Raw genomic sequence first — 21,290 nt, forward strand, 5'->3', positions numbered from 1 at the left:
GAAGAAACATCAAGCTAGAGGCGATCCTGTGGATCAAAGGATCTGATGAACAGGCGGAGCAGCTGAATGCAACGTAAATGGAGCCCATGTTAGGAAAAGTTCACCGCCCCAGGTACCGGTCCAAAATACGGGTCGCTGTGAGTGGTGCCGATGCACTGCAATGGCATCCAGCTGCGCACTCCCCTCCCAAATGCATGGGCCTAGTCAGGAGGGAGGGTCTTCAGGTGGATGTCGCGAGGCGAATCGGCCTTAAGAATGAGCATGCCGCTTCTTTTTCCAAGAGTCGGAACAAACCGACTCCTGGTAAAAAGAACTGAGCGGCTCCCATTGATTTCAATGGGAACCGTCTTTATGGTCAGGATACGGAGGCAGATATCAAAATCCTGACCAAAAAACCCCGTGTGAACTTACCCTAAGGCCCCATGGGCCGGAAACGCCGCACTAAAGCACTGCGGGAACAATCGCGGCGTGAACGCGTTGTGGTTCTCCCCGCAGCGCTTTGAACAGAAAGTTCACAGAGTTTTCCTCTGCGGAATTTCTGTTACCATTATAGCTATAGAAAAGCCGCCGGCGTTTCCGTAGATATAATTGACGTGCTGCGATTTTCAAAACCGCAACGGTTTTGGAAACCGTTGCGTGTCCGTGCTGCAATTTTTTCCGCAAAGTGGGCATGGGATTCACATGAATCCCACTGACTTTGCATGTACTGTAAAACGTCGCAATTTTATCCCACGGCGTTTCTGCCCGTGGGGCCCCGGCCTAAATGTGTTGGGGCTTCTGTTTTCTGGGATGATTTGTAGTTTTTATTGGTACATGTAATTTGATCATTACTTTCTATAGGTTTTTTTTTTTGGGAGGGGGGGGGGCAGAGTGGAAAAAAACCAGCAAATCCGTCGTCTTTGATTTGTTTTTGTTTCTTTTTAATACATAACAGTAACTTATCTTTATTACATTATTATTACATTACTCTTAAATTTGCATTGTAAAACATCTGATGAAAAGGGGTTTATTTTAGGGAATGGGGAGAGCTTTTCAATGACATAATACAGCAATAAACGTCTGGTGATGAAAGGGTTAACGTGATGGCGATGATAACAGCCCTTTAAATAGGGCGTGGCTACCTAACGTCATGACGCAGCGCTGGAGGGGAGGGGTTGCCAGTAAGAAACATGTCCGCTTCCCCTTCCGCTTTCTCTTCTCTACACCGCTCACATGAGGGGGGTGCCCACAGTTAAAATGGCGGCTCCGCCTGCCCTGACTTAAGATGGCCGCGGCGGAGCTGTGAGTCAGGGAGTCTCGTGACGGGAAGCAGCGGGTGTGAGGCGTCAGTCCGCTCAGGATGGAAGCCGTGCTCAATGACCTGGTGGCCGTGGAGGATTTAGTGGTGAGTAGAGGGGGAAGAAGGCGATGACGTAATGGTAGGGAGGTGACGTCATGGGGAGACCAGGTATAGCCAGTGATGTAGCCCACAGGGGGGGGGGCGTAACCGAGGTGCCTGATGGTGTTTGTTGTGACGTCATTGGCTTTAGGGAAAGCTGGGTGACTAGCAGCATGGTCGGCCTTAAAGGGAATGGCTGTCACCTTCACCTGCCTGATTGTCCCATTATGGGCCCTTATCTCCACAGGACAGGGGGACGTGTCCAGTCACCGGCTCCCCCACCAGGATGGGGCATAGAAGGTGCCACAACGTGATCATGTGACCGGCGCTCCAATCACAAGGTGATTTTGGGGAGATTTTGGGTCTTCTATCCTACTGCTCACTGGGGGACCCTTTAATCGGACACCACCCCTTTAATGAGCACCCCTATAGGAAAGCCTGAGTGTCATAACAAACCCAAATAGTCCAGGGCGGGACTATTGAGACCGCTAGCAAGTTGCCCTTCTTCAGGCCACGGCAGCGCCCTCCAGATTAGGCCTATTCATTTTGGGCCTACTCCAGAGCGGGAAGCGTATTTTGGTGCGGCTACCCGCGTCAAAATCAGCACCAAAATACGCTATTTCCCCTCTTAGCGGAGAGAACTTACCACTATCTGCAGCGGTAACACAGGACAGGCCTGTACGGTGCTGCTCAGTCACAATTAGGCGGTTTTTTTGGGCCAGAATTTGATGCGGAATCCGGCTCAAAAAACCACCTCCCATTGAAATCAGTGGGAGTCAGTCATGTCAAAGAAGCGACATCACTCTTTCTTCATGCGGATCAGACGTCCGCCTCGTGACACCTCCTTCCGACTAGGCCCACTCATTTGGGCCATCCCGGAGCGGGATGACGGCATCCAGTCGCAGCTAGACGTTTTTGGACCGGAATCTGAGGCGGCCTCCACGTCAAATTCCAGCTCAAAAAAACCCCGTGTGTACCCGGCCTAATGGAGCAGTCTCCTGTTTTCTCCATGTTCTGTTTATAGGACATTGCAGCAGCTCAGGGAGAACTGAGAGAGACAGAGGACCTGCAGAGGGGCAAACTGCTAAAACTGCAGAACACAAGTCCTATAATGGGCAGATGTAGAGTGACCCCTCATGTACGCACGCGGCAGCTGTGTGACTCTCCTCTGTGTTCAGAGGTTCTCCCCCACAATCCCAGAAGGGTGTTTGCTCCGCTCTGCTCACTATTGACTGTAGTTTCTGACCGGTTTTCCTCCTCGGCGTCTCAAGGTGCGGGTTGTAGGTGACGGCCGGTACCTGTCGGGCTCTCAGATGGATCACCTAGGTCTATGTGAGGCCACCGAGGGGTCTTTTCTTATCTGTTCCCCTCCTGCACCATGACCGTCACCCCAGTCCCTGGCTCAGCACTACAGCAGGCCCAAATAGACTTTTTTAAAATCAGGAATTAACCCTTTAAAGGGGTTTCGTCATTAGACACTTGGCCCCACCAGATGGGGGAGAGTGGCGGCCCGAAACCCTCTCTTTGAATGAAGTGACCAACACACCAATGGAGCATCACATGGTGGGAGCAGAGGGTCTAAGTCAGGCGCCGACTCTCCTTATGGCTGGGGGTTTTATAATGACACAACCCCTTTAATGCTCTGCTTCGTATACCTGGTGCCAGCTCATGGGCTCCATCAGCACGGGGTATTAAAGGGGTTTTCTGGGACTTATTAATTGATGGCCTACCCTCAGGATAGGTCAGTGGTTACAGACCGGTGGGGACCACAGCTGGTCAGGAGTTTGAAGGGGTTTCGGTGATTGCTGCGGCCTCCTCACTTCTTACTAAACACAGCGCCGTACGTTGCTTTGTGGCAGCACTTGGTATTGCAGCTCAGTCCAGTCACTTGCTGCTTCAGCCTGCTAATCCACTGCGGTCTTAGGCGTTGGACGTCCACAGATCTTTAACCGATGACCTATGCTTAGGATAGGATTAATTTTAAGTGCTGGACAATCCCTTTAACTGTCACCATGCTGCAACACCCGGAGATGACTCCGATCCTGGGTGTTGTACCGCTTGCGTGCCGCAGTCCAGTAAACGCATGTATGGCAAATGTTAGCACTTTAAAAATGGCGCCCACTCAGGAGCTCAGCGGGTGTCATAGCCATCGGGCCTGTGATCGGAAACAACTGCAGTCACATACTGTTACTAGCTTCTGCCCGCAACTTGGTCTGCGTGTTGTTGGCGTCGATGATCCGTCTATATTCAGCAAATTGCTGCTGTCGATGGTTTGCCAGCTCCAGCATTTCCGAAGCTCTCAATCTGGTCTGCCGCTGAACTTGTTCCTCACACCGTGCCTGTGATTGTTCCAGCACCTCAGCAGCTTGCTGGGACACCATATAATGAGCATGTTGTTGGCGTCGATGATCCCCCTCAGCTCCTCTTGAGAATAACTCTGTGACTTTTGGCTCCTTCATAGCTGTTGCTGTTTTAGAATTTTGCGACAAATTAGATTTTCTTTTTCCCAGCATGTTTAAAAGTAGCAAACTGCCAATGTGTATTAAAGGTATTTTCCCTTCCAGTGTGTCAGCACTGCCTGGAGCAGATCAGATAATATGCAAATGCATGTAAAGAATCCACTGAGGGTTAGCCAAGTGTTTACACAGAGAGATAACAGACCTGGCTTTATCAGAAGCTGAGATAAGAGCAGTGTAATATAGTATGTGAACATAAATTCATAACAGTCGTGAAACCATGTCATTTACCGGGATAAAAAGTGGCCGATGTGTTAATCGAGGTTACAATCTATCTGTGTGCCAGATTTCATCCAAATACTTTCAGCCGTTTTTGCGCGATTGAGGAACAAACCTCCAAACACAAACTTCCACATTTACAATATTAGTAGGATAGTACAGAGCAGGAAGGGGTTAAATGATCATTAACTTTTTATATATCAATAGGACAACCGAATAAAAGACATTTTATAATGTCTTATTGTATAAAAATGCTTCTTTCCCCTCTTATCAATCAAACTTTTATATACCGTATTTTTCGGACTATAAGACGCACCGGACCATAAGACGCACTAAGGTTTTAGAGGAGGAAAATAGGGAAAAAAAAAATTTTAAGGAAAAAAAAATTGGTGAAATATTTAATAACCTAATAATATAATATTTCACCAATGTAAATAGAACCGGGGGCTTTCGGACACAGGGATACCAAATGTGTATGTGTTTCACAGTAATGTTTTTGTTTTATATGTATTGTAGGGCTATGGGGGTGATTTGAACATATCTATCTAATCTATCCTATCTATCTATCTCCTGTCTGTCTGTCTATCTATCTCCTATCTATCTATCTATCTATCTATCTATCTATCTATCTATCTATCTATCTATCTATCTCCTATCTGTCTGTCTATCTATCTAATCTATCTATCTATCTATCTATCTATCTATCTATCTATCTATCTATCTCCTGTCTGTCTATCTATCTATCTATCTATCTATCTATCTATCTATCTCCTATCTGTCTGTCTGTCTGTCTATCTATTCTATCTAATCTCATCCATGGATGGAAAGAGACACCCTGCAGTGAAGCTATGTAAGAAGAGAAAAAGGGGCGGGCCAGACGGGTGAAGGAGGTGTGGTTTTCTAAGCAAACTTGAAAACACGCCTCTTTCACCCATCTGGCTCGTCCCTCCTTCACTGCCTCTCAGATGTCGCTTCTGCAATGAAGCCACACAGGCAGGGAAGTAGGGGCGGGCCAGACGGGTGAAGGAGACGTGGTTTCAAGCTTGCCGAGAAAACCACGCCTCCTCCTCCCGTTTGGCCCGCCCCTCCTTCCCTGTCTGTGTGGTTTCATTGCCGGAGCCAGATCTGAGAGGCAGTGAAGGAGGGACGAGCCAGACGGGTGAAAGAGGCGTGGTTTTCTCGGCAAGCTTGAAACCACGCTTCCTTCACCTGTCTGGCCCGCCCCTACTTCGCTGCCTCTCAGATCTCGCTCCTGCAAACACGCGACACAGACAGGGAAGGAGGGGCAGAGCAGGCAGGCACCGTGCTGCTCTTCTTTTCATTCACACAGACGGGACACAGACGCTGCGCACGCTGCATTCGGACTATAAGACGCACACACATTTTCCTCCCATATTGGGAGGAAAAAAAGTGCGTCTTATAGTCCGAAAAATACGGTATTTCTTTATTTTTTAAACGACTTTCGTCGTTCTGCGATTAGATTTCATGTCCCATAAATTACCGTAAATGCCAATGTGCTGCAGTCTGGACAAGCCTCAATAGTTATAGTATGAGAGGCCTGGAGCTTTAAGAAGCCTCCCGACTGTCAGATAATAGACGGCTCCTGCAATAGCGCCATACGGGAAATGGGGGGGATGTACCGGGCGCCATATCCACAGCATCTGTTAAAGGGATCCTATCACTCAGACACAATTTTTTCTTTTCTAGGTACCACGTCGGAATAGCCTTAAGAAAGGCTATTCTTCTCCTACCTTTCATCGTCTTCTCTACAATCCCGGTTCTTGTCGGTATGCAAATTAGTTCTCTCGCAGCACTGGGGGTGGACCCCAGTGCTCAAACAGCACTGGGGGTGTCCCCAATGCTGCAAGAGAACTCTCTCCAGCGCCGCCTCCATCCTCGTCAGCAGCATCCTCTTCTTCGTGCGGTGGCTTGTAACTTCTAGGCGTTGGGCAGAGCAGACTGCGTATGTCCACTGGCCATAGGAAAATGGCCGCTTACAATACTGGGCAAGTGGCCATTTTTCCGCCAGAAGAGGAAGAGGACGCTGCTGACGAAGACGGAGGCGGCGCTGGAGAGAGTTCTCTCGCAGCATTGGGGACGCCCCCAGTGCTGCGAGAGAGCTCATTTGCATACCGTCAAGAACCAGGATTGTAGGTGAACAGCGGCGCAGAGAAGACGACGAAAGGTAGCCTTTCCGTCGTGGTACCTAGAAAAAAATTGTGTCTGAGTGATAGGATCCCTTTTGAAACATTCTACTAAAATAAGGGAGGCAAAAATTGAATTTTACTGTAGCTGCAGGGGTTAAACTATCCTGCATGCAGTTCCTCTAAGTGACAGGAGATGGCGCTAGAGTGCTTGGCATTTAATGGAAAGTTCTGCATGCCGTCCTCTTAGTGCCTCTTAGAGCTTTCCATCCCTGTCTCAGGACTCCAGGGATTGTTTTTGTGACATGTGACTCCTCCAGACTTGGTTATCTGATGGGCTCGGGACAGGTGCGCTGACTGTCTCCTGTGTTTGTTTTTATTTTTTTATCATTAGATGGTGATTATAAGAGCTCGTTTACACAGGTCGATGTATACACTGTACTCTGCCCATTGCCGTGTATAGGAGATCCCGGACGTACAGCAGGGTTATTCTGTAGGAATTGTACCACCAAATACAATTCTGAGCTGTGGAGTTGGGGCCAGATTTAGGTAAAAAAAAGTTTCCGACCTTAGATCTGTTCGTTGGGAGACAAGTCCGGAGATGTTGAACGCCACCCACACAAATACAAGTAACGTGGCCTGGGGTCGTCCTGCTGAAAAACGACTCCTGAGACACTTTGGGAAATGGTCGCACCACTGGGTCCGTGACCAAATCAATACAACACTGATCTAGTGTGCCTGCTGTACAATATGTCACCCCTCACCTTAAAGGGATCCTATCGTTAAAACTAATTTTTTTTTCTGCCTACCACGTAGGAATAGCCTTAAGAAAAGCTATTCTTCTCCTACCTTTAGATGTCTTCTCCGCACCGCTGTTCGGTATATTCGGTTTTCATCGGTATGCAAATGAATTCTCTCGCAGAACTCTCCAGTGACGCTTCTATCTTCTTCAGGAACGGGTCTTCTTCCGGCGGTGGCTTCAAACTTCTAGGCCTTGGCAGCCGACTACGCATGCCTGCCGGCCACAGGAAGATGGCCGCTTACAATACTGTGTAAGCGGCCATTCTCTTATGGCCGGCGGGTATGCGCAGTCAGCTTTGCCCAAGGCCTAGAACTTTGAAGAAGACCCGTTACTGAAGAAGGAGGCGGCACTGGAGAGTTCTCTCGCAGCATTGGGGATGCCCCCAGTGCTGTTTAACCACTTCCGGACCGCCCATAGACTATATACGTCCAGGAAGTGGTTGCCTTGTTCTGACAGGACGTACCAGTACGTCCAGTCAGAACACAGCAGCTGCACGGAGATCGTGTAGCTGCTTTCAATGGGAGCCGGCTGTAACTTCAGCTGGAGCTCCCAGAGAGATGGCAGGGAAGATTTATTACCTCCCCTGCTATCTCGATCAATGAGCGCTGTATACACAGCTATGGACGCTGCCTTAATTCAGCTGCCCTCTGACCCGGCGGTCACTGTGATCCGCTGGTAGCAGAGTCTTGCAAAAGCTGCTGGGTCCTACAGGACCCCAGATCAGCTCAGTAAGCTGTGTATACAGCGTGCAGAAGGCTGGATTTCTCCTGCAACTGGGGTTAAATGTAGCAGCTCCAGTTATAGGAGAGAAATCAGCCTCCAGTACAAAAAAAATAAGTGATCAGATGTCCCCAAAGGTTCCTTATCACCTTATGGGGACACAATCTGGAAAAAAATAAATAAAAATATAATAAAACAGTTTTTAAAAAAATGTAAAAAAAAAAAAAATACGCTAATAAAACGCCGTTATTAAAGGTTATAGCCTCACCCCCGACGACACCATACAAAATAAAAATTACCGTAATGGAGAGGAAAAACTATATTATAAAGTTTTTCAGTGACACTTTGTGTTATAAAATAAAAAAATAATAATAAATTGAAAACCAGAAACAATTTCCTTCCTATATTTTTTTTTTTTTTTTATATTTTCATGGATATAAAAAAAAATTAAAACACATTTGAAAATAAAAATAAAGCCCTATGTGTCCCCGAAAAAAGACGCAAAAATTAGTTGACTAAGACATACGAGAAAAATTTTACAGACTTCAAAACCGCACAAACAAAATAAACCTAAATGTGTCTGGTCCTGGACCACAAATTGGCCCGGTACTGAAGTGGTTAAACGCTGGGGACCGCCCCCAGTGCTGCGAGAGAACTCATTTGCATACTGATGAAAACCGGATTATTTACCGAACGGTGGCACGGAGAAGACATCTAAAGGTAGGAGAAGATTAGCCTTTCTTAAGGCTATTCCTACGTGTTAGAAAAAACTTGAGTTTGAATGACAGGATCCCTTTAATCCTGGGAGTAGGACTTTTGTGACATTCTCTTGTGTAGGACTCTTCATGGACATTCGCCTCCGCACACCACGTGCTCTTCTTGCAGTTTGTCGCTGTTCTTGTAACTATCGGGATCCACAACATTGACCGGCGCTGACGTTGCGTACTGATCTGCCGGAGTGATAACCGAGGTCTTTCAGGTCAAGGATTCTCTCACTTTGAGTTTGTGACACAATGACTAACAGGTGACATTGCATCATCACCCAACACCTGATCCAGTTTTTGAAGTTTCATGTGGCCTTCACATATAGCTTTCAGTCTGGCTTTTATGCCCCTCCCACATGTCACAGATTGGAGCTAGGAAATGTCAGAATTTCCAGGGCTTGGTGACTCTTGCTACTTCTTCGACTTACATAATCTTTCGGCGTGGCCTTCTCGGTGGTGTAATCTCCTTGTCGAGGAGTGTTCGGAGATGAATAGGTTCTTACATATTCACTTTTATAGGAATTCAGTCGCTGCCATCTTTGTGCGTTGTAACTTCTGTCTGACCCTTTAGGAAAGAATCGAGCTGTGGAAAGAGTCAGAATTGGAGGTTAGGCCTTTTTTTTTGTAGTCCCATTATACGCCCCCAAATACAGCCCGAATCTAATAACTAGTGTTGAGCGAGTAGTATTCGATCGAATACCTCACCAGCATAGGAATGCGTGTAATCCGCCGAACACCAAGGGGTTAAGGGGTTAAACGCATCGAATACTCGAAACATTTAACCCCTTGGTGTTCAGCCGATTACACGCACGCCCATGTCAGCTCATCACTACTAAAACATGTCTGTTTCTGGTCGGTGTCCATCATCGAGAAATCACCATCTCCTTCCGCCATGAAACATAAACCTTCCTATACAGAGGTGACAGACCACTGAAGACCAACATGGGGTCATCTTTCTGATCAGTGGTGGTGATCGCGGATCACCATCATCGTTGAGTGTAGAAAAGTATATAACGCTTTCTCTACTGAGATGGCAGACCATCGAAGACTGGTATGAGGTCATGTTCCTGGATGTTGGCAGTGACCGGGAGGAGTCTCCATCATATTTGACTATAGAGAGGTCCATAACCCTTCCTATACAGAGGTGGTAGACCACTGAAGACCGGTATAGGGTCTTGTTTCTGGTTAGTACAGGTCATCGGTAGGCATCACTAAGCCAAGGTGGCACTATGGCGAGAAGTTCATTGTGGTATTCTTGTCCCGTATAACCATGCCCCATTGCCCTCACCGCGGCCTCCATCACTGTTTTTGCCTTCCGCACTTCCCTAGATAGAGATGTCCTCTCCGGGACAGCAAGTTTCTTCTTGTAGTTAGTTGCTAAGTGCTCTCGCCTTGAGTATACACTTCGGTGTCTCTTGCCAAATCTGTGTGTTCAGACACTTGTCACAAGATTGTGTAAACATTTCTGTGCCGACAGGATCACAACACCGCGGTGTCGGAGAGAAGAGGCGTGCGCCGTTTCATCTTCTGTTAACTCTTCAAAGGATATGCAAAACGCCCACATGTCATTCACTTCCTGTCTTGACTTCTACTCTAGTTATATTCAGAGTCGCGTTCAAAACTTTATTGGTTTCTTGTTCCAATCAAAAGTTTTATAAAATGGCCCTTTAATATTTCCCACAACCCAATGTAACAAAAAATCACTATTATCTACCTCATAAGTTCCCTCGATTTATAGCGCCAATGTATTTTGTAGCGCGTTACATCGTTTACCGTCTTAAGTAGGCCTCATACTTTGAATTCTCTGGAGAAATCCCACACATTGAACATACAGATTCCATGGAGATCTTGTTCTTGGTCAGATCTGTGCTCTAAGGGCTAGTTCGCACGGGGCCGCGTATTTTGGTCCTGATTTTGATACGGGAAGCCGTGTCAGAATAGGACCAAAATGCGCCTGCCATGATTGTCGCAGCTTCCCGCTCCAGAGTAGGCCCAAATAAAGGGGCCCCGAATAGAGAGTGCTGCCGCAAGGCGGACGCCGGGGCTGAAGCAGCTGCGGAGTCAGCCTGAAGAAAGGGCAGCTCGCTTCTATTTTCCATGAGCCGGGATATACCGCTCACAGAAAAAAGGAAGCTAGCGCTCTACATAGACCTCAATGGTTAGGGGGCGGATTCGGTGTCAAAATCCGCCCCCTCTTGCCCTGTGTGAACGAGCCCTAGCTCTTGCATTAGCAGCCTGCGCACTGCCCCATAGACGTTAATGGATCTATTCAGGCAACCATTTTAATGGACCCATGTGGCTAATTCATTAGAACTTGCAGTTTCCTGGGCCATTTGGATGGCTCCTCCAATAGTCTCATGACACTGAAAACGGATTAGCCCCTCGGGTGTACACTTGGCCACGTGTCTATAGGTCAAGAGGATTTATTATTGACAGAATATGCTACCCATGTCCCCTGCCGACCACTAGCACAATGTGGCTCTTCATCTTCCTTGTGCCTGGCCAAGTTGACCACCATTAGAATTCGATGTAGGTCGTTAGTTCTCCACCAGTTGCACTTTGGCACTTGTATCCCAGGTGGGTATATGGCGTTTTCCAAGGGAGTATTCGCTCCTTCCTCTTACAAGTTGTATGATCTAGTTCTGAAGTGGCTTAGAAACCCCAAACGCTAAAATTCTGTAAATCTCAGATATCTTCAGATATGGGTCCAGCAGCTTCTCCAGTCCATTGAGTTATAATGTCTCGGATGTAACATTTCACCAACAGGTCCTCCGCAAGCGTTCCTCAAGCCTTCCCGAAATGTGTTGTTTCTGCAGTTTCTCCTTATGTTACAGGCCATGAACCTCTCCTGGCTGTGGATGGCATTTCATTGGAGACGTTCCACTTGACTCCCTTGGCTGCCACCCATACCTTGTTATGGGAATTGCCCATCAGGAAGGAGACAGTTCTCACATTTTTTTTTTCCTCTGGTGTTGATCGGTTGAGTCACCATCGATCTAAGACATGTCACCATAGGATAGACATGCCGTTCACATATTTTGACCTCCGATCGCGTCCTCTGAGTCACCTCCGCTGCAGTTTCTGCCTTAATCCTTTTTTTTTTTTCTTTATTAATTCACCTTATCACTTATGTAGATGAATTTATCTCGCAGAACAAAGACGGTAAACATTGTCCTCCAGGTATAGGAAGAGCTAAATGGCAAGAGAGGACACATCATAGACAGATAAATGTCACCACCCGGGGCCAAATTCTGAACCAAGCCAGACATGTCTGTCATACTAGTTTACAGGATGAGGCTGAATCACCTGTAGACTAGCTTGGTAATACAGTTCCCTGTTAAAGGGGTTTTCTAGACCCCCCAGGTGGTTTTCCAAACTGATAGCCTATCCTGGGCACTAGACATCACTATCCTATTGGTGGAGATCCAGTTCCAAGGCCATGCACTGATCAGCTAACATGGTCACAGTGCAAACAATATCTGGTGGAAACCCAACACCCGGACTTTGCTCTGAGCAGCTGAAACAGAGCTAAAACAGCACTGGGGGCGTCCCCATTGCTGCGAGAGAACTCTCCAGGGCTGCCTCCATCTTCTTCAGGAACAGGTTCTCTTCGCGTCTTCTTCTGGCGGTGGACTGCGCATGCCCGCCGGCCACAAGAAAAATATTTGTCTCCAACAAATAGGAATAGCCTTGGGCAGCTTAATAAAGGCTATTCTTCTCCTACCTTTAGGGCAAAGCCGACTGCGCATGTCCGCCGGCCACAAGAAAATGGACGCTTACACAGTATTGTAAGCGGCCATTTTCTTGTGGCCGGCGGGCATGCACAGTCAGGTGCCCGAGGCCTAGAAGTTTGAGGCCACCGCTGGAAGAAGACGCGAAGAAGACCCGTTCCTGAAGAAGATGGAGGTGCCGCTGGAGAGTTCTCTATAGCTGGGAGTGGTACCTCAACTGTGGAAGACATCTTGTGTGGTACCAGTACCAAAGAAACCCAACCCAATGGGCTACAATGATTACCGACCTGTAGCATTGACATCTCACCTGATGAAGGTCCTAGAGAGACTGGTCCTGACACTCCTACGCCCCCTAGTGAGCTCCGCTCTGGACTCCCTCCAGTTTGCCTATCGGCCGGGCATTGGAGTAGATGACGCCATCATCCACCTTCTTCAGAGCTCTCTTTCACCTAGAGAAACCCGGGAACACTGTGAGAATAATGTTCTTTGATTTCTCCAGTGCGTTCAACACCATTCAGCCAGGACTACTGAGGGAGAAGCTGAACCTTGATGGTGTGGACCATCACCTGTCCTACTGGATCCTAGACTACCTGACAACCCGCCCTCAGTATGTGAGAGCCCGGGACTGTGTGTCTGACACTGTGATCTGTAGTACGGGGGCACCACAAGGTCCAGTTCTTGCCCCATTTCTCTTCACACTGTACACTGCTGACTTTAGGCACAACTCCTCCAGCTGTTACTTACAGAAGTCCTCCAATGACTCTGCTATAGTCGGCCTTATCACTGATGGCGACGATAGGGAATACAGAGACTTAAACCTGGACTTTGTTGAATTGTGCCAGCAGAACCACCTCAGGATTAATGCTGGGAAGACCAAGGAGATGGTGGTGGACCTTAGTAAACGGAGAAGTGCTCCGACCCCGGTGGAGATCCAAGGGTCAGGCATTGAGATAGTCAGGACCTATAAGTATCTGGGTGTGCTCCTCATTAATAAACTAGACTGGGCTGACCACCTGGAGGCGCTGCACAGAAAGGGCCACAGCAGACTCTACCTGCTCAGGAGGCTGAGGGCCTTCGGAGTCCAGGGGACACTTCTTGGGCCTTCTTCAACTCTGTGGTTGCTTCAGCCATCTTTTTCTGCGTGGCCTGCTGGGGGAGCAGTATATCAACCAGGGACAGAAATAGACTTGACAGGCTGATCAGGAGGGCCAGCTCTGTCCTGGGGAGCCCCTTGGACCCAGTACAGGTGGTGTGTGACAGAAGGATACTGTCTGTGGTGACCTCCATGCAGGAGAACAAATCCCACCCCATGTATGAGACCTTGATGGGACTTGGCAGCACTGTAAGTGACTGTCTGCTTCACCCCAAGTGTGAGAAGGAGCTATCACAAGTCCTTCCTTCCAACCGCGACCAGGCTGTATAATCTACATCAGACCAAGCGAAGACACTCCGCACAGAGAACTAATGACTGACTATGAAGTCTTCCTTCTTTCTTAGCTGCTATGGACTCCTAGTATATCTTCTCTTCTCGGCATATGCGTGTCCTGTAATATATTACTGTGTATTATCCTGTATCTGTATTACTTTGCTGCTGTAACATACTGAAATGTCCCCACTGTGGGACTATTAAAGGATTATCTTCTCTTATGAATAGGAGCAGAGATTCACCAGTGCCGGGTCTGGGTGTTGGAACCCGACCTATCTTTTGGAAAGGGCATCAGTATATTAAACCATGTGTTCCAACTCGTCCACAAGAGACTCTTCTTTACGGTTATCATTTCCCTTGCAGAAATTTGAGAAGAAGTATCTGGCCGAACTTTCCGCAGGAAAACTGAGCAAGAGCACGCAGTTTGAGTACGCCTGGTGTTTAATCCGCAGCAAGTACACTGAGGACATCAAGAAAGGGGTCGTGCTTTTAGAAGGTGAGCGCAAGAACTGATGTGGTTTGTTTGTGGGGTTTTCGGGCAAATGTCCAGTCCATGGTTGTAGAGCTTGTGTGGTGTCTTGTATGAGAGGCGTTGCGTGTGTCATTTATACTGCAGATGTATACGAATGTCAACTGAAGACTAACTCTAATGAATTGTTCCCAAAAAATGTCCTGATTTTGGGGCTGTGTGAAAGAGGGTCCTGAATTTACATCTATATATATTTTTTTATTTAGAGCTTTTACCAAAGGGCGGTAAAGAAGAGCAGCGGGACTATCTGTTTTATTTGTCCGTGGCTCACCACAGATTAAAGGTAAGTGTGAACCATCAATGATTTAGGAATAGATGAAGTGTTACCGAGGGATGCCCGATAGGTGATGACTCTGGTTCTGTCCTCAGGAATATGAAAAGGCTCTGAAGTACGTGAGGACCCTTCTCAGTAAGGAACCAAAGAACACACAGGCTCTGGAACTGGAGCAGGTCATAGAGAAGAAGATGCAGAAAGGTAAAGGGGGGTGCTGAACCATAGGTGGGACACGGAGTAAGAATGGAGGGAGGGGAATTGACTGTGGGGTAAAGGGTTAGCTAACATTGACTGAAGATCCCCATACAACTATACCTCATGACTTCCGGATGTACAGAGCATGCTTGTGGTTTTTAGTGGGGAGAGGAACATATCTCCAGTGGGAACAAAGTATAGGGCATCCTGAAATCTTGTGTGCCTGATCCTTCCTTGTTCTGATAGCTTGACAGTCAGAAGAGCGACCACTTATTTCCATACATATTAAGATAGTTGCCAATGTTCCTAAAAAGCTCCTACAAGTGATGACCTCCGAGGGTCCTGAAAGAGACGGAGATCTCCCCGGGCCGGCAGGCTCTGTTATGTGCCGATCCATCACAAAAAAGGGCCTGACCCCATTAAAAATGGGCTTGGAACAAACCAAAAAAAGGAAATGTGGCACAACCTTGAATGGGACATGGCTTAACCGTGAGTGGGCGGAGCTGGCAGAGCTTTGTGGTCTCCAAAAGCCAACTTTGCAGAGTTGTCAAGCATGCACATTAGTAAACCAATCCTCTCAAGATTGCCAACTTTCCTTTACATTAGATGACCATTTTAACAGAAGAAAATGTATTCAATAGAAAGGGACTAAGAAGCATGGCCACCGATCATCTGTTCTCAGTGGATGATACAGAGAATGGAGCCGGAAGCAGACAGCGCTGTTCTCTGTGTAGTGGCCAGACCAGGTTACTGCAGATGACCTCCTATTCACTTGAATGGGACCTAAGCTGCTCAGCACAGCACTGTCTGCTTTCTGCTCCATTCTCTGTGTATTTACTGTAGAGAACAGCTGATCAACAGAATATCAACTGTCGGAACCCAAACAGTCCAATGTTTTTATCTTGGACAACCCCAATAGCTCAGTCGAACGGTTCATGTGTTATGAATGGGAGAGGGGTGGAAGTCCCTGTCAGACTTCTCAAATGGTGACTTATCTCCCAAAGGACATTAGGATTGGGCTGGTTGAATGTCTTTTATCAAGGGGAGAGTTACCAGGACCCCATATGCCATAGATGGTCGGCTAGCTCAATCAAAAACAGTGGGTTCATCCAGTAATATTGTAATGATTATGGTTGGCATAAAGGGGTTATCCTGGAACTTCTGGCCCAGGTTCTATGTATGCCCAACACTGGGTTTCCAGGTAGGTTCCGACACTTGGTCACTTTATCGGAACCAGCTTCCCGAGTCCACCCTCCTTCTCCCCGAACTATGGGGCCTGTCTGACTAGATCATTATGATAGTAGAGCCAGCCTCCATAGTATACAGGAGAGGAAAGAGAAGTGCCTCGGTTGCTGGTTCCAGGCACAAAACTAATCCAGAACCCCAAGATTCAGCACGTAAAGATTCTGGGCACTAAGTAAGTAAAAGGTGTCCCTGGATGACCCTTTAAGGAAGGGAGCTGGAACGTGTCAGACAGGAGGAAAGGAAGGATGTGATTGTTTTGGGTGTGTAGAGAGAAGATCAGCCATTGTATTGAAGACCAGGAAGAAGGAAGTGACAGGGACATGTCAGACTTGAAGATGAGCAAGTGAAGAAAGGAAGGGCTCTCACCTCTTCTGTTTCTCTTTTAGAGGGCTTAGTCGGCATGGCGATCGTTGGCGGAATGGCTCTGGGAGTTGCCGGCATCGCTGGCCTCATCGGTTTGGCCATTTCCAAGTCGAAATAAAGGGAAAAAAAAACATTGCTACACAAGGCCTTTGTTTTTATTATCGGTCACTAATCACACCTAGAATTATAATGGAATATACGGCCCCTAAATCCAGACCTGGCCACCGGACTCGCAGAAGAAGACCTCTTATGTAACGTCACTGACATGGATACTACATCGATACCCAGCCTTCGCCTATGTTTCTGCGTTGATCCTCTTATCGCTGCTTTCCTTGGTTTACATTGCACAAGCTGAATAAATAGAATTTATATTTTACTTATACTATATGTGTGTTCTAAGAGCTTTTTGTCTTTGACCCTACATGCATCGATCTCTCCGGCCCACCCTCGTCGCCCGGCTCTCTCCGGCCCACCCTCGTCGCCCGGCTCTCTCCGGCCCACCCTCGTCGCCCGGCTCTCTCCGGCCCACCCTCGTCGCCCGGCTCTCTCCGGCCCACCCTCGTCGCCCGACTCTCTCCGATCCACAGTCATCGCCCGGCTCTCTCCGGCCCACCCTCGTCGCCCGGCTCTCTCCGGCCCACCCTCGTCGCCCGGCTCTCTCCGATCCACAGTCATCGCCCGGCTCTCTCCGGCCCACCCTCGTCGCCCGGCTCTCTCCGGCCCACCCTCGTCGCCCGGCTCTCTCCGGCCCACCCTCGTCGCCCGACTCTCTCCGATCCACCCTCGTCGCCCGGCTTCAGTATCTGCTGCTTTGCTAATTTCGACAATTATCATTTTGTTTTTCACACTTTCATCGGATCATAATTTGTCGACACTTTTCGTTACGAGACCTGTTTTTCCAGCTGTCATGTTTCGAATTCCGCTCGTCTTTGCACCTTCACGGTGAAATCTCCGTCAGAAGCGTGCCACCCTTTATGCAACAATTTGTCTCTATATTTGTGTTTCAGGGGTGGCAGCGCAGTCCTTTTTTTATTAGTCGTCTCCGTGATTAATCCCTTATAAAGGTCCACACAATGGGTTTGGCCCAGACTATTTATTAAGTCACTGGACCCCAGATAAATATTTTGAGACTTGTTGATGGCAGGTTGTTAAGGGACCCGGTCGTATTGTGTTAGAAGACAATGACAAGGTACAAACGACTTGGTTTGTTTGTTCAGTGAGATCATTTTGGCTTAGAGAGTGATGAGCGTCGCTGCCGGAAGATCGTAAACCCGTCTCCATCAAAAGAGGTTTCGTAAGGTCGTTGGTTGAGATTGGAACCGAATTTTTACGACCTTTTAATGTGCTGACTGGCAGTTTTGTAGGAAGCGGTGACTTTGTTAATGAGGCGCCCTGCGTAGACGTGATGCCACCCACTTCTCGTGAACGGAAAGACCTTGCTTGGTTTCACTTAAAACATGGCTACACCATCTATCGGTGCTTTATGCCAGTGGCCAATTATGTGTCATGCCAAAGTCTATACTGGACATGAAGTTCTTAGGCCCAATACAAAATCTGTATCAGTCCCACAAACCATTGTATTGTTTATAGTACCCGTATACGGATATTAGAGGAACCACTAAGGTTCCTGGGCATGGTCCACTCCCTTGAGCTTGACCCTCGAGTCTACACACAATCCAGTCACATTAATGTGACCACCTGTCAAAATCCAGAATAACCACCTTTGGCAGGACGCGCAGGAAGAGAGGGGATGTTGTGGTGATGTTCACTGGGACGTTGAGCCATGCCGACTGGACTGCCCTATCGGTGGACACCATGGCGAAACCAGTTTTCGCCATCTTCTGTAGTCCCAGGCGTATGTAGCTAGCAGTTATTGTTTGCCATGCTCTTGTCCGTCCCAAAAACTTGATAGCCACCTGCACTATTTATGGGTCCACATATATAACTGGACGCCCTAAGCCAAACGTTCCGGATTAGACTTTCTGTTAGTTGTACACGGAGGCAGTGGTCGTATAATGTGTTAATGGGGACAGGGTCATATTTATGTAGATGTAGCAGCTCTTTCAGGCCACGGGAAAAGTACAGAATTTTTGTTCCAATTTTTTTCCGTATGTGTGTTATAAAGGGACTTTGTAAGTGCTGCCTCCTCCGCCCGGTGGAATAACCGGTTTTCAGCGGCAGGCCTGATATAATGCTTATATTGTATTTATAGAAGATTTGATTTCCTGCTAATGTAAATAAAACCGAATTTCCACTAATATAAGGCTCTTTCTTTTGGGGTGGGATGAAGGGGGAAGATTCAGATTTTTCAATGTTTTGTAGCCTTCAGCAGGCGGAAACTGCGGTTGTCGATCGAAAGAACATTTCTGGGTGAGGGGTGTTTTGAGAGGGGAGGGAAAAAAAACAAAAAACAGTAAAAAACAACTTTTTGCCAAGGATCAATCAAGACTCCATTCCCACGGTAAAGCTAAGAAAAGCAAAATTCACCACAAGTAATGTCACCAGAAAATGGAGACCTAGGCATCGTTAGAAATTTTTTTTTTTTTTTTTGTTAACTACTTCAGTACCGAGCAAATTTCTGGTTCAGGATCAAACATTTTTGGTGTTTGTGCAGTTTTTAGGGCTATAATATTTCTCATTGCTTTATTAAACTTTTTTTTTCTGTCACACAGGGCTTTTATTTTTGAAACTTTTTTTAAAATTTTTATATCTGGGAAAATATAAACAAAGTGTGACCAAAAAAAAAAAAACTTTTTAAGGCTAAGGCCCCACCATGTGGAAATGCAGCTTTTTTTTGTTGCAGATTTTGCTGCGGATTTTTGAGTCAAAGCCAGGAGTGGATTGAGCAGAAGGGAGAAGTCTAAGAACTATATATATTCCCTATTCCTTTCCTAGGTTTGGCTCAAAAAATGCAGCAAAATCTGCAAATGAAGTTGTGTTTCCGCAACGTGGGGCCTCAGCCTAAAAGTTTCCTCCCCACTCCGTTCCGGTAATTCTTATTTTGTATAGTGCAATCAGGGGTTGGAGTAACAACCTGTAATAAGGGCATGTACCGTATATACTCAAGTATAAGACGACTTTTTCGGCACAGTTTTTATGGTGAAAAAGCCCCCTTAGGCTTATACTCGAGTCAGGGTCCATGGAGCACAGAGAACTGAAGGACCTGCATAAATTAAACAAAGGGGGAAGTCTGTTAGGGCTACTGTTCTGTGATTGGCTTGTCATGTAGGTCACGTGACTGTGATGTCATCAAAGGTTCTGTATCCACTTGTATGTAACATCTGCAGATAAGTCAGTGGCCATTATGTGCAGGATTCTTTGTGTCTTATAGAAGTTGTATGGAGGAGAGGAAGCTACAGTAACGTGACAGTAACACACAGGTACCTGCTGGGTTACTATTCCTATTAATGTCAGGCATTTGGGGTTATTAATTTAGTTTCAGTAACTCCATGTGCCTCACATTAATAGAAGTTAACCCCATCATGTCCCTCACATTAACCCCTGTGTGCCCCATATAAGGGTTACTAATATGTGAGACACATGACGGTACTAATAAAGGACCTTAATTATGAAGATACCTAATTATTACCTCCACATATCAGTAACTCTTATGTGAGGCACACAGGGGGTTAATTTGATGGACATGATGGGGTTAACTGCTATTACTATGAGGCACATGGAGTTACTAAGCTGTAATGCACATGACCCGCTTCGGCTTATACTCGAGTTAATAAGTTTTCCCAGTTTTTTGTGGTAAAATTGGAGGCCTTGGCTTATATTCGGGTCGGCTTATACTCGAGTATTTTATTTTTACTTTTCTATTAATTTTTTTTTTTTTAAATGTGGGGGGTTGTTACAGTTACCCCAATACAGGAGGAATACAGCCTCCCTCACTTAACTACAGAGCTGATCTGGACCCAGCGGCTCTAACAGATTCTGTCCTGGCGGATCACGTGACCACCGGGTCAGAGGGGAGTTACATAACGGCGGCACCCATAGCTGTGTATACAATTGAGTGCTGTGTACACCGCGATTAGGAAGGCAGGGACAGTAATAAACCTTCCTGCCTTCTCTAGAGGAACTCTGGCTGTAGTTACAGTCGGCTCCCCGTTTCTGCATCTGCACTGATACATCCTTGAAGAACAAGGCAGCCACTCTCCGAACCTTAGAATCCAATGGGCGTTTCAGAAGTGATTAAACATATTTTTAAAGAATTTTTGAGGTTTTTAAAAGTTTTTTTTTTTGTTTTTTTTTAATTCAAAAATTTGTTTCTTGAGATTTGATGCATTGATATAATCCAAGGACTCTAAGATAAGAAACTCAGCACGGGGTCGTGAGCTAAATGTGGCTTGTTCATGCAATAATATAACTAAAGTCCACCTATAGTCATTAAAACAAAAAAAAATAAGGGGCTGCTGGGGCCTCTCTATAAATGGGGGTACTCCAGCAATTCCCAAAATTGAGAGATGATGTTATGAAGGTAATCAATCTGTAATTGATTTTGACAGTCCTGTTGAAGAAGTGTAACGAGTGTGGCACCAAATGACAGAGGTCACTGACAAAGTCTACTGGGTCATCTCATGGACGTTTTTAATGCTGAGATATGTCAAAAGAATCAGTGGTGGTCAAGTCTCCTGTAATGCCACGCACGAGAGTCTGGTTATGTCTATGTAAATATGAAAGGTTTTTCCTATGATTTCAGTGGTGGGGACTGATCCTGATCAGCTGATTGCAGGGCCCGCTGTGTATCAGCGCCAGGCGTAGCTTTGTACACAGTGTCCTAGCAGGAAGCCCAGCGCCATACAGCATTTAGTGGCCATGTCTGGTTACTGCAGCTCAGTCCTATTCAAGAGTGGGGTGCTGTGCTTTCATCCAATACAGAGTAGCTGGTTACGGTGCGCGGCAGGTCCTACATGGACTAAAATTTCCCCAATGTGGGTCTATTAAAGGATTATCTTATCTTATCTTACATTCAACTGATTTG

General features: G+C 46.8%; 1 protein-coding gene and 1 pseudogene across 1 annotated transcript; both read left to right on the forward strand.

The window, feature by feature from the left end:
- Positions 1–21,290, forward strand: part of LOC142204380 (NACHT, LRR and PYD domains-containing protein 12-like) — a 997,553-nt pseudogene that overhangs the window by 210,505 nt on the left and 765,758 nt on the right.
- FIS1 (fission, mitochondrial 1) lies at positions 1,275–16,691 on the forward strand. The gene is made up of 5 exons (XM_075272390.1): positions 1,275–1,384; positions 14,064–14,196; positions 14,436–14,512; positions 14,599–14,704; positions 16,330–16,691. The coding sequence occupies exons 1-5, from the start codon at positions 1,340–1,342 to the stop codon at positions 16,422–16,424; spliced, it is 456 nt and encodes a 151-aa protein (XP_075128491.1). The 5' UTR covers positions 1,275–1,339; the 3' UTR covers positions 16,425–16,691.

This window comes from Leptodactylus fuscus, chromosome 5 (assembly GCF_031893055.1).
Source record: "Leptodactylus fuscus isolate aLepFus1 chromosome 5, aLepFus1.hap2, whole genome shotgun sequence".
NCBI lineage: Eukaryota > Metazoa > Chordata > Amphibia > Anura > Leptodactylidae > Leptodactylus > Leptodactylus fuscus.

Excerpts from the sequence above, each read along its gene's own strand:
- FIS1 (XM_075272390.1), top strand. The coding sequence starts at position 1,340 with ATGGAAGCCGTGCTCAATGACCTGGTGGCCGTGGAGGATTTAGTG. Across the intron at positions 1,385-14,063 it reads TGGCCGTGGAGGATTTAGTG|AAATTTGAGAAGAAGTATCT; the intron begins GTGAGTAGAGGG and ends TTTCCCTTGCAG. Across the intron at positions 14,513-14,598 it reads TGGCTCACCACAGATTAAAG|GAATATGAAAAGGCTCTGAA; the intron begins GTAAGTGTGAAC and ends TTCTGTCCTCAG.